The following is a 13,366-nucleotide window of genomic DNA, read 5'->3' as shown; positions in this document are numbered from 1 at the left end:
ATATAATACCAAAGTTTAGTAATCAGAGGCTGTATTATAACAGCAGGATACAAATGACACCTAGTTCAATTCTCTGTCTTACAAAGGAATCCAGGGAAAATAATCATTTTAGCTTCTTCATGAACACCCACAATCAAGGGAAGCTCAATTTGTAATATTGCTCAGAGACTTTTGGAAAGCTGTGTTAGAAAGCTTGTTGTTTAAATAAAGATAAAGATGCTTCAGCCTTTAAAAATTTTCCATATATTCATCTTAGTCTTGTCTTGTGGACTGTCACGGGATAGTCACAATTCCTTTTTGTACTTGATAGCTTTTCAATATTTAATGACAACTTTTATGCCCTCAGTTTTTCAAAGTGTTTCCATTGAATTTTTATGGAAATGAAATACTCAGTACTCAACACTCAATAATTTCCCTTTCTTTCTCTTTTGGACACATTATTGGTTGCTAGTATTAAAATTTGCCAAAGACGATATAAATATATAGTACACAGAATAAAATACTACAACATTTAAGATGAATTCACCATTGCAAACCACAATTGGGCAATTGATCCCTTCATAGGACACTATTAGTTCAATTTATGAATGTGTTAAATTTTGCAACCACTTTTCATTACTAATACCAAGCCCATGGTCAAGAAAAACATGACTTAGTTATGCAGTACATTTTTGTACTGTAAGTCAGAACTTAACATTTATATCTATTGCTATTAGGTAGTAGCATGACATAGAATATGCTAACACAAGTCTCAGTATTTGTCTTGGGTGTGTCATATTGAAAAACACCAACATACTGTATTACCTAACTCATATTCTTCAGTGTCATACTAATGTACTTTTGTGTCTTACAAGTTGCATAAGACTGTACAAAGTCATCAACTATTAATACTAAAATTCCAATGAAAACATTTTTGTATGACAATTTACATTTAAAACTTCTTTTTTCTCTTGCTAACTTTTAGATAACTGTTTTAGACAAAATTTTAGAGCAATCAGAAAATTTAAAGTGCTGTCCCTAAGGCCACTTTTTGATAGTTGATCATGCAATAGGATTAAGTGGTTATTCAAAGTAGAGACAATGATATGCTCAACCCCATCTTTGAGGCAGGACGATTTAACATTGACAACAAACCTTAGATTGACATTCATGTGCAGCATACATACATGTGGCACATGAAATGTGCATGAAGCCATAAAATGATATGTATGTAATCACGTGTAAAAAACAGATACACTGGTTTGCACTTGTTAAAGTTGTCCTCTAATAAACTCATATTTTATCTCATTCTCTTCCCCTTTGGGACAATTTTCTGTTAAGCAAAGACGGAGTTAGCGGGAGAGTTCTGAAACATTCATCTCCTTAAGTCCACGTCACAGCCTTGCACTGTGGCTCATCAAAGTCAGGTTGGAGCTGAGGGAGTCTGAGCTGTAACCAGCTGGTATTCCCATCCAACTCCTCCCCAGAAACACGCCCCTCCAATTCCTCAGCCAGAGGAGAGCCCAACCACAGGAGGACTTCCATTCCGTGAGGACACCCCCTGAGTAAAGTATACTCCGGGAACCATCCTCCGCTCTCGACCCCCCAAAAGTAGAACGCGCAGCTAGCGCCGCGCCTCCTTCCGGAGCCTCCTCCCGACTGCTGGCTAGGGGTGAGCGCCGGGGTTAGTCAGTCCGCACGTGACGCGCGATGCCCACATGACACCACCGTGGGCGGGGGAGGGGGACAGGGGAGTGAAGCAGGGAAAAAGTTACAGAAGACCCATCAAAGCTCCCAAAGCAATTTATTCCTTCTCTTCCTCGCCAGTTAGTGGTTCAGGGATATCTAGGGAACAACTGGGGACCCAGGCATCTCCAGTCCAGTTCTCGAAAAACTGGACGCAATTCTCCACTGGTCTCCCACCCTCTGCTCCTCCCAGCCCCACTGGTTATGCCGCTGCACCCTGGAGTTGCTCCTTCCTCCTTTCTTTCCCTTCCTTCTCCATCCCTCCTTCTTTCTTTCCTTCCTTCCCCCAAAGCTCTTCGTCCACTGCGGGCGATGCCACTGACGCACATTCAATTTGCCCCGGGAGCTCTGAGGAGGTCAGACAAGGCCGAATACCTTCCAAAGGGGAGGGTCTAACTACGCAAACAAAGTTGCATGCCACACCGCAACCTGCTCCTCCCCTCCCCTCGGTCCCCCAAGTCGGATACCCGGCACAGTTCACTTGCACCTCAGGTCCTCTCTCGACCCCACCCCACCATCGCGCAACACACCCCCTTCCACACGCGCGCCCACCCTTGCATTGCCCCGCTCCGCAAGCCGTCCCTCTGCCTGGCAAAGAACCCAGTCATCCGCTGCGCTCACCTTGCTTGACACATTTGAGCCGGAGGGGGTCCTTGCAGTGTTTGATCACAGCCAGCACGTCCCTGATGGTGAGCCCCGCCACGGGGGTCTCATTCACCTCCAACAGCAGCTCCTCCGACACCAACTTGCTGCCGCTTTCATAGGCCACCTTGCCGGGCTTCACCTCTCCCAGGTAGGGGAACTGTCCATTCTCGGCGCCCCCCTTCAATTCAAAGCCCAGCTGCCCCTCCGGGTTCCTACCAATGACACTCTCATGGACTTTGCTAGTCCAGTGGCTTTTCTTTTTCAAGCTTTTGGACATGGCAGTGGGGTGAGTCTCCTCAGTTCCTGGGGTTCCTTTGGGGAGGGTGTTGGTATTGAGAGAACGAGGATGGAGGAGCAAGGGGGCAAAGGGGTAAGAAGAGCAGACTTTGCCTTCCTCCCCCCCTCTGTTCGGTGCTTTCCCTCTTCTTTGGATGAAGTGTGGACGAGGAAGGGGGAGGATGAGAGGGACGGCTGGGCAGAGGTAGAAGAGCTTGGGTGAGGTTGTGCTGTCCCTTGAATGACACTCAAGGCTGTGGCCCCGCAGCAGAGGAAGCTGTGGTGGCGGCGGCGGCGGCGGCAGAGCCAGAGGAGCAGTAGCGAGCGGGTGGTGTGGGGGTGGGGAGAGAGGGTAGGGATGCCGGGGGCCACTCCTGCGTGGTGCGAGTGGGAGCGCGCGCGCGCGCCTGGGTGTGTGTTGTTAGCTGATATCCATGGCAGCTGCAGTGGCAGCGTCAGGGAGTGTGTGTGTGTGTGTGTGTGTGTACTAGTTGTACTGTACTGGCAGAGGGGAGGAGGCAAAGGAGGAGGGAATAAGCAGGAGAGGGAGGAGGGGCGCGCGCGCACCGGGTGGAGAGCCAGGGAGGGCTTCGCCGCTGTATCCCTCCCTCCTCAGCTTGACCCGGTAGTGAAGGCAGAGAGAGAGGCAGGCTGGGTCCGCCTGGCAGCCTACGGGAGGAGGCGGGAGTGGGGAAGGAGGGGAGACGAGGCCCGGCGTGGGGGAGGCCGGCAGCAAGGGCCGCTAGCCCAGTGCGGACCTTTCTTCAGCCCCTGTAGTGTCCCAGCGGTGCGCTAGGCTGCAGCGCGAAGAGGACGCCCAGACTTCCTCTGACCCGAGCTCGGATCGAACAGAAATAGAGGGACCTCAACAGCTGGCGAACCGAGTGTCTGATGCCTCTTGGAGCCGGATCCTACCGTGAGAAAACTGGGGTGCAGAGACCTGGCGAGGAACTGCAGAAGGCCTGAGAGCCTGGAGGTCTGCGGTGGGGAGGAAGTCACTGTTGAGAGAGGCTGCATCGCTTCACTTTTGCAGTTGCTTAACTCTTTACAAAGTTCTCAGAAGTCCCCCTCTGAGAAAGGAAAGTTAGAGAACTGAAGTCTGGTTGCTGTGATTGCGGGGAGAAGGTGAAGCAGAATCTTGGACTCGGAGCCTGGACTGAAACTTAGCAGAGGGCGGGGGTTGTCTCGTGACAGGCGATTGTAGGGATCTGAGTAAGGGGTTTCACTTTTTTCAGTAGGAGGAGCGGGAAGAAGAGGGCTACAGGGGTGAAGTTGGAGAGGAGACTGTTGCAGAGAGCAACCTCCTCAGAGAAATGGACAGCTTAATCCCAGACCAGAGGCCCAGGGAAGGCAGGGCACGCCCTGCCCAAAAGAGACACCAGTCAGACTTGTCCCTAAGGAAGAAACCTTAAGATCATCTAGACAACCTCCTGCTACAGTGAAAAGAAAGAAGGTTTTGATCTGGACTGGAATTTAACTCTCTAACCCCCAACTGTCTCATTTCCTTTCACCAAGTTTTCAACCAGGAGGAAAGGTGAGGACAGGGCTCAAGAAAGCAGAAGGGCTGCTAATTTTCACTCTTAATGCCCTACAACGAGTGTTGTAGGACATTAAGAGTGATTTTTAAAATTTTTCTGTAACTGATAAACGAATTTCATTTGCTTAACTTTCAAATGATATGTTTCAGACAAAAAAAAAAAAAAGTCTAACACCCACTCATCTTTTTAAATCAGTGAACAAAAAGCTTTGAGCAGTTAGGATTCTTGATGTCTGAGATGAAGGGAATGTGGGAGGCAAGCAGTACAGTTAAAAATGCTTTGAGGACCCAAACAGAGGGGGATTGAAGCCAGCCTCTGCTACTTAGGAGGAGCCAGGAGCATAGTATCAAGGAAACTCAGCTGAGACTCAGTTTCCTTCTTTGTTAAATGGGATTAATACTACTAATCTGAGAGGGCTGTGGTGAAGACTAAGTTAGGAAAAGCAGGCAGAACTCTTGCCTGGCACAGGTGGGTAGGCGTTCAAAATGGTAATTTCCTTCCTCTTTCCCTCCCTCACTGTTTGGGGGGAGAAAAAGATCAAACTAGGTCAGAACTGAAGAAGAACTTAAAGAAGGTTTGTTTAGCTTTGTGTCTTTTTTTCATGTAAGAAACCAGATCTCCAAAGAGTCAGCTGTGGCTGGTGAGGATTACTCCGTGATCCAGGGCCAGTGCCTGGGTGTGAAACCAGAGCTGCAGGCAGTGCTCAGAAACAGGCAAGATTTTGTAGCAAAGCCCAGTCTCACCAAAGGAAGTTAGGTTTTAGCAGGATGAGGCACTATCCTAAGTGGAAACTGAAAGTGAGAACAAAATATGTATTGGTTTAACACCAATTACGGGTTACCATGTATGGGTAGACAAATACTTATTAAGTTCTAAAAATATATCAGATATTCTTCTGTAGGCTTTATACTATGTATTTCTCCTAATACCTTAATAACATAGACATTGTTTTCATCCCTTTTTACATGTAAGGAAACTGAGGTACACAGGGATGTACTTTTGCAAGGCTACAGATCTAGTCAGTGTTGAAGCAAGCATCCATTCAGAGTCGAGTGTTTGTTTGCTGCAGACTTTGTCTCAGTCACTGTGTTGAACTCTCTCCCATGAACTTACCATGCATCATACCAGCTATGAGTACATAGTGCCTCCAAAGCTTGGTTCTATTCCATCTTTTAGGGACAGTTAGGAAAAATATAAAACTAATGGCGCAGGAATTTGATGCAAGAACATGCTCATCCTTCAGAACCCAGTGGAGTCATGGAAGTGCATGCCAGTTAATTTAGTGTTCCTCCGCTCCAAGTCTATTCTTGTTTGTCCTGAATTGTTATATTGGAGCTAAAATCTGTAATATTTGCTGTCATATTGCACAATATTAGGCTTTGTCAGCAGAAGGCGCTAGATTGGCACAGACAAAAAGGAGGGGCTCTTGGTCACTCAGTGGCTTTTAGGCCAGTGTGTCCAAGAGATCGTTGTTACTCACTCTCCAGTAAATTTGGGTAATTCTCCAGTCTGTGGCTGCCCTGTCAGTCTCACTGACATGTCAGTAGGTGGCCTCCTAGCAAGTTTTACCAGCAATGAAGCTGGTGATTACTGCCAGCCCAGTGAGCAACACCTGAACAAATTTCACGGCCATCCCATGAGCCATGGCATATGTTTTTTCCAATAAGGTCTGACTCTCAGCCTTGTAGAATGGTGGGTGAAGACTGGGGGAGTTCTTCCATGATATTAGCCTCCTGATTACTCCCCTGCAGTTCTAGAGGCAGTGACTGCTCCCTGTATCTGCTATCGCTGCATTCTTTAGTGGTCTCTATTTTTTTAGTAGTCCATCCCTTTTGTTACTTAATAACTCTTCATATTAATTTTGTTCTCTTTCAGTTATGATACATGGTGTAAGAGGAACCCTGAACAGAGTTTAATCTTGGGAGTCATAAATTGATACTGTCTTTATTTAGAGAAACTTATGTGACATCTCATAGATTATTCCTTAATCTGAAAAAAAAAATGAGGTGGTAATATATATATGACAGGGTTAAGTATCATGTAAAATGTGAACTTGAAAGCTATCAGAATTGAAGGTATTAATTATCAGTATAGGAAATAGGGTAGCCAGAAAATGAGGATATTTTCTATAAAAATTGGGAATTTACTGGGGAAGGGGTTGATAGAATTTCTTGTCAAATTTATTGCCATCAGATGAATATTTTTGTTTGTATTGACTACCTTTTCAAAGATGAAAACAAGCTGTGAGTCTCAAATAATTTCAAATTTCCAGCTGTAAAAAAAATATGGCTGAAATCACAGCAATTTTGAAATGCTAGGTTCAGAATAATGTAGTTCATTTATATTCTGGCATCCTTCAGGTTTGCTTTATTTCTCCTTTGTCTTCTTTGACCTTTTTTGGAGATATATATATGAATTATTTCATCATTTAGACTTGTATAAGAAAAAAATTATGCTAGATATTCATTCTATCCCCCCCAAAAAAATGAAATTTTAAAAGATAAATGAAGAGAAGCCTGAGTGTGTTCCATTCTTAGAAGAGTTCTATGATGTCGATCCTTGTGACAGACACAGTCAGGCTCCACCCTGATGTCCTAGGATCCCTTTGAATCTGAGTGTCCTTTCCCCTTACTTCTGTTTTTTTTTTTTTTTTTTTTTCCAACAGCTTGCCCTGACACTCTCTTTGGAAGACTTCCCAAAGTTTCTAGTCTCAGTTTGCCTAAGGTGCAGAGTTAGAAAGAACCAGTTGGAAGTTAACTTCTCCCCCAGAATGGACCTCATTATGTAGCCTGGCCCTCTTCCTATACTGGCAAGAAAATCTGAGGTCCATTTATACCTTAATTTCCCCCACAGAATCATGTTGGAGCTAGGATTTTGCATGAAATCACCTCTTACCCTAGCTTGCCTACTCTGATATCTTATGGGTTTTCATGAAAGGACTTTCTAAATAAATCATGTGTATACAATCCTCATCTCAGGGCATGATTCTGGGGTCCCTAATGTGAGCCATTGCCTTTCGTTTTTACAGATGAGGAAACCGAGGTTTGGTTATTTTAAATTGCCTGAAGTCACACTACCAATAAAGGATAGAGTTGTGATTTGAAACCTATGTGACTCAAAGTTTTTACTACTAATGTTATATTACATTTAAACTCCTTAATACTAAGTGCATTTAAAGTAACTGAACAGATGTGGAAACAAAATTCAGCAATTGATTGATCAACAGATGTAAAAATGTTGTTCATATATTAAGAAATCTGTAAATGTTTGAGGAGGAAAGACTGTGGACAGTATGATCAACATGTGATGCACCTCATCCAAAAATCCTTATCAGAGATGTACTGACATGTCCCAAATTTTTGCCCAGTGGTAAATGTTCAGTGTGGTTCTCAATCAAGGGCTCTCTTCAAGCCAAGGTTGAATTGGATATTTCTATCAGTTTGCTACTGCTTCTGTAACAGATTAGTTGTTTAAAATCCAAGATGGGTCTCAACACGCCATGTTAGACTTCTGACCTCACAAACTGTGGATAATAAATTAAGGTGCTAATTGAGGATCTGCATTCCTTCTGGTGGCTTCAGGGGAGACTTCCTGCTGAGAGCCATTGCCAAGTAGGAATGACGCATCGCAATTTCTTTGTCAGCCTACTCCATGTTGCTTAGAGGAAGAACTCTCCATGGTGGACCCAGGTCATTTGCAGTGACTTTGCATGAAAGGTGACCTTGCTCAAGGACCAGGGCGGATCCGGGTTAGGGTGGATCAGGGTTTAGGGCAGATTGGGATTTAGGGCGTTCTGGGTTTAGGGGGGTTCCAGGTTTAAGGTGATTCCTGCTAGGAATGGGGCGTATCCTGCTGCCTCAAGCCCACCCGCTCCTTGAGTTCCCGTTGAGTTCTCGCGGTATTCAGAGAGTATTTTGGGATGCAGAGCCCAGTGGAAGTGTGGATTTTCCCCAGAATGTGTTTGTAGAGTGCCGGTGTGAGTTCGGGAATAAAGAATTGCTGTTTGAATCTACAAGGCTGTGAGTGGCTCGTGATTTTGTGCCCAGCCAGGCTGCGGCAACTTCCTGTTCTTTGCATTTCTTGCTCCTAGAGATGGCCTAAATTTATTCAGTTGTGGTCCAGTTGCTCCATCTTCAAAACCAGCAATGGGGCCAGGTGTTGTGACACACGCCTGTAATCTCAGTGGCTTGGGAGGCTGAGGCAGAAGGATAGCGAATTCAAAGCCAGCCTCATCAAAAGCGAGGCTCTAAGCAACTCATTGAGTCCCTGTTTCTAAATAAGATACAGAATGGGGGTGGGGATGTGGCTCAGTGGATGAGTGCCCCTAAGTTAAATCCCAAGTACCAAAACAACAACAAAAAACAAAACAAAACAAAAAAACAGCAATGGCCACTCAGGTTCTTCTCACCTCCCTGTCACTGTATTTCAGACACTTCTGATGGCCTCTTCTAATTTTGGGGACTCTTGTGATTAAATCGGCCCCACCAAGTAATCCAACATGATATCTCTATTCTGAAATCAGCTGCTTAGCCACCTTAGCTCTATCTGCAACTTTAATTTCCCTTTGCTCTGTAATATCACATATTCCTAGGTTTTAGAGTTTAGGATGTGGAACTCATTTCTCTTCGCAGTATTATAAATTATTATGGCTCCTATCCATACTGCTTCTTGGTTCAGGTCAACAACATCGCTATTGTGTATTATTGTGGGTTTTTCATCACCCTTTTACCTCAAAAAACACTATTGTGTTGCCAGAATGACATTTCTGAAACCACTCTTTTTCCTGTGTTTAAAATCCACTTGTTGTATACATTATGTACACAGCAAAGTCAAAACTCCTGATGTGGCTTTGATTCTCTGCCCCTTTCCTATCTCACTAGCTATGTTTATTTATTTACCCCTAAGGTTGGAATTGGGGGCAACCAACCTGTGGGTTCTCCAGGATAAAAAAATGAAAGTAAATACACTTATAGCATCTATTCTAGGACCCTTGCAATATAAGACAGAAATTTCAACATTCAGATTTAATTACGCTTATATTAGAGCAATGTGGTACTTGAGCCGATCTCCCACCCTACCTGGGGCCTGGAGCAGCTAAGCCAGGTGTCCTACCCAAGGGTCAGGCCTGTATCTTCCCCTCCACTTTCAGTGTTTTGTTCCCACCTTCCTGAACTGCTTAATTGCCTTTGCTTACGTGGCTTCAGTCTGTGTTTGCCTAAAATACAACCCTCTATCTGTCCATCTTATAACTATTCATCCCCTAGACATACCTCTGGGGCCACCTTCTTTCCTTTCAGAAGCATTTCTGACTCTTCTTCCTGCTGCAAACACAATTCTCCTTTACATTTCCATGTATCATTTTTGGAAATATGACTTCTAAGTTATTTCCTTATTTTCATATCTCTCTTCCATAGCAGGAATGGGTGTGAATTTAAGGATGGATTCTATGTCTTACCCATCTTTACAGTCTTACACTGTCTGACACAATGTGAAAGCTCAGTAAAAGTTTGCATAATGGCAGATATGTCCAAAGTGAAAGTGCCTAAAATTTCATTATATGATCACTACTTAGTATGAATTCTTATCTATTTTATTAAATTATTATTCCTTTATACCCATAGTAGTATCTTATAATAATAAAATATAGAAAAGCTCATTACGACAAGGAAAAGACAAATATACCTAGATGTGAGCATGAGGACATGGGACAGCACTGCATCTGGGCAGAGTCTGAAGATGGTGCTGATGGTGATAAGGGACAGACTCAATGCACTCCATGTTGGCCCGTGAACATTCCTATTCCTAAACTCCTTTTCAATTTGTTATGATATTCACATGGAAACTTTTAGGCTTTTCTACCAAAATATCTCTAACAATTTTATAATCACCTCTCCTGTGAAGAACAATTCTATTTCAAGTTTCCAGTTTCACATCAAACTTCATATGAACTTTAGATTGTGTTCTCTAGTCAGCCCATATTTGTATTACCATAAAATATGACTTTCTCCCCAAACTTGTTCTAAATGGAGCTGTGAGAGGATTTGCTGTGTTTATCTGGTGATTTCCAGCATACTTGGCCCAACCCAGTGACTTCACAGGTATGCCCAGCTTAAGTTCAGCAACTAGAAATACAAACTAAAGTTCTGGAGAGAGTTTGGGCTACATATATATATATATGTGAGGACACTTTGAAACCTTGACCCACTTGCTTTACCCAGCAGAATGGAAAATGCAAGAGGAAAAAACTGTGAGTGAGCTCTAGTTCATAACATTCTTTGCTGGGCCTAGAGAGAAAGGAAAAACTAGTGAATAAAACTGTATTTCAATGTGAAGATCTAATGCTAAGAAATCAGGCCTCCTTAAGTTAGTGAAGGGAAGGGTTATGGGCTTACACCCCATAAAACACATACATGGAACTGTATGTTTTATGTACTCTCATGTCATATTCCCTCTAGGGCTAATGCTCTTTATCTCAAAACCTCAAACATTTTAGTAATTGTACCTTTTAGGTTTAAATGGATTAAATTTGCATGAGAAGGCCAGAACTGGATCATTTTAGTTGAGAATTAATGTTCAGTGAGCCTGCTTCTGCATTATATAAAACCTCTTGGTATTTCTAAGCATTGGGGTGGAATATCTGGTTCAAATTCTCCTATATACTCAGGAATTTAATTTCAAACAGCACTGTCATTGTTTATGTCTGTCTGTCTCTCTTTCTGTCCCCAAAAGATCTGAAAACATGAGAGAAAAAGATGGAAGAATCAAACTTTGACTACTTAAATTCATGATATTATCAGATAATTTTGATTGCTAGAAAGTTCTTGAAGGATGTGACTTTGATTCTTGTAAAGGATCTCTTTGCATGAAATTTATGATCCATGAAATATATACACAGTGGAGAAAGAGAACTGGAATAGCAAATTGTTTAAATCATTGCTCCATCTTAACTATAGAGCTCACAAAGTGTGAAGAAATTGACCAGCTCAAGAAAACATGAAAAAAAAAAATTTCTGTTCTGTTACTTTAAAGCCATTGCAACATTTTATGTAGTGAGAATGGTTACTTTAATAAGGACCCATGATGCTTTTGTTACAGTATTCAGCATCTGCATAAAATATAGCAGGATAATATTTTCTTGAACTTGGAAATGTATTCCTTCTAATCCAATCTCATGCAGTCATACTGCTTGAATATCAATCTTACTTTATCTTTCTTTTTTATTCTTTTGCTCTCTTGTCAGTCTTTTATCATCTTTCACATTCTGCTAAACTCAAAAAGACATTTTCATACTTTTTTTTTTTTTTACTTTAAGCCAGTTCTCACTAAATTTTTTAAAACACTGAAAAAAAAATCCAGATACTTTGACTTCATGCCATCAAGTAGCCGTGTCTGTCCCCACCCTCCTTTTAAATTTAAGTGGATAGTTTACTTTCTGTCACATGCAGTCTTTTAAATTATAATTTTTTAAAAACCATCTTGCAATTTTTTTGTGTGTGTGCTCATTTCTACAGAAAATTTTATAAAATACTATTTACTTGTCTTTTACTTTACTGTTTCTAACAACTTTCTGGTTTTTCATATTATTCCCTCTGTTTTTCCAATACACATCTTAACTCATTATTTTTTCACTATAACTCAGTGTATGCCTTCTGAGTTCCATCAGTTTCCATGTGAGTTTAAAAATAATTTTAACTAACTTGAACCAATTGTAATATGTCTACTTTCTACATTCTAATTCTGCTTATTATTTTTTATCTTTTTGTTATATTTTAAATGACAAGAGTTTGAGTTTAAAGAAAGTAAAATAAGAAACAAAGGAATAATAATATCATGGGTTTAATTCCTGTTAGTAGTGAAAAAGGATATAGGTGAAAGGCAAGTTGTAGGAAGAAAGTGAACATATTAGATTTTGAAATAGTAAGGAACAGTCAGCTGTGTTTTCTAGTCTTTGGAAAAGCAAATTATAAAAAAAAAAATTGAAAGAAAAGTTCACCATACTTCCTTAGCCAGATTATTGAGAAGCACAAATGCTGATGAACATTTGGATGCAATGAAAATGTAATTCTAATTATACTAATTTTAATAATTTTTCAAAACTCTCCAGACACTATTCCATGTGGTGTAATTCACTTTTAACAATTTTGAGAGTCAGAATGTGATCAATACTAGTAATCTTATCCTTACCCTTGTTTCTTTAAAAATGTGTAGATTGTATTATTTGTATATATATATATATATATATATATATATATATATATATATAGACAGTATTGTATATATGACTGAATATATATTATTATATATTGAACATATACATATGTATATCTTCAAAATATTACACATAATTTCTTATAATTCTTACATCCATTGAGAACCAACCATTTGCCTGAATAGGGATTCTTTGAAAGTCCAGGTTAAACAACGCTCTTAAGGTAAGTTTTTAATTTATACATAAGAAGCTTAAGTCATTTTCCTACGAACTCTTATGACATGCAACCTGAGCCTTGTCATCACATTTCTTCCTAAGATTTTAACATTCCAGGCATGGCTCAGTTTTACTTTGAGAGCATGACTTACATTTTTCATTCCTTCTAGAGGTTGAAAAAGGAAAAGGATACTATAGTAGGAGGAATAAATGGAACACATACCCATCAATGAATATGAAGGGGAGAATTGCCCCTAAAGCACAAAATCAACTCACACTAGCAAAGTAAAAAAAGAAAAATTAAAAGGATTTTTTTAAAGATCAAAAGGAATCAAATTGCCTTCTGTGAACATGGTAGAGTGTTGAGAGCCACAGTTTAGTGGGAATGACACCTGGCATTTTTGCCAGAGGGAATGGTTGAAAGGTGACCCTGCTCTGGGATTAGGGTGGATCCTGCTGGAAATAGGGTGGCTCTGGGATTAGGGTGGATCCTGCTGCCTCCAGTGCCTGCTACTTTGGAGTTCCCATTGAGTTCTCACCGGTCTTCTGAGAGAATTGGCGCGCCGAGCCTGGTGGAGGGGGTGTGTTCCAGGGAAGTGTGTGTAGAGGGCCGGTGAGAGTTCTAGAATAAAGAGTTGCTGTTTGAACCTACAAGGCTTGGTAGCAGCTCAGTTATTTTGTGCCCAGCCAGACTGCGGCAGTAGTTTTGAGACAATGGTCTCAATTTATCTATCAGGGTAATAGTTATTAAAGTGAA

The 13,366-nt window shown here is 41.6% G+C and overlaps 1 protein-coding gene and 1 long non-coding RNA gene across 5 annotated transcripts in view; one reads left to right on the top strand and one right to left on the bottom strand.

Moving 5' to 3' along the window:
- Magi2 (membrane associated guanylate kinase, WW and PDZ domain containing 2) overlaps positions 1-3,142 on the bottom strand; it is a 1,314,737-nt gene extending 1,311,595 nt beyond the window's left edge. For 2 of the 4 annotated variants that reach the window (XM_046464122.2, XM_046464123.2), the window contains exon 1: positions 2,347-3,142. In XM_046464122.2, coding sequence (XP_046320078.1) covers positions 2,347-2,647 — 301 coding nt within the window. In that variant the 5' untranslated portion in view covers positions 2,648-3,142. The remainder of the gene's footprint in view (positions 1-2,346) is intronic. The other 2 variants (XM_058585490.1, XM_058585491.1) reach the window with 1 other exon arrangement.
- LOC124106491 (uncharacterized) lies at positions 1,730-8,199 on the top strand. Its single transcript, XR_006856081.2, has 2 exons — positions 1,730-2,518; positions 3,415-8,199. It is a non-coding gene; the product is annotated as an uncharacterized LOC124106491 (long non-coding RNA).
- Positions 8,200-13,366: the final 5,167 nt, after the last annotated feature.

The sequence above is a fragment of the Marmota monax genome, unplaced genomic scaffold, assembly GCF_021218885.2.
Source record: "Marmota monax isolate L192 unplaced genomic scaffold, Marmota_monax_Labrador192_F-V1.1 WCK01_AAM20220418_F8-fsc00065, whole genome shotgun sequence".
In the NCBI taxonomy this organism is placed as follows: Eukaryota; Metazoa; Chordata; class Mammalia; order Rodentia; family Sciuridae; genus Marmota; species Marmota monax.
This window is presented reverse-complemented; position numbering and strand designations above follow the sequence as displayed.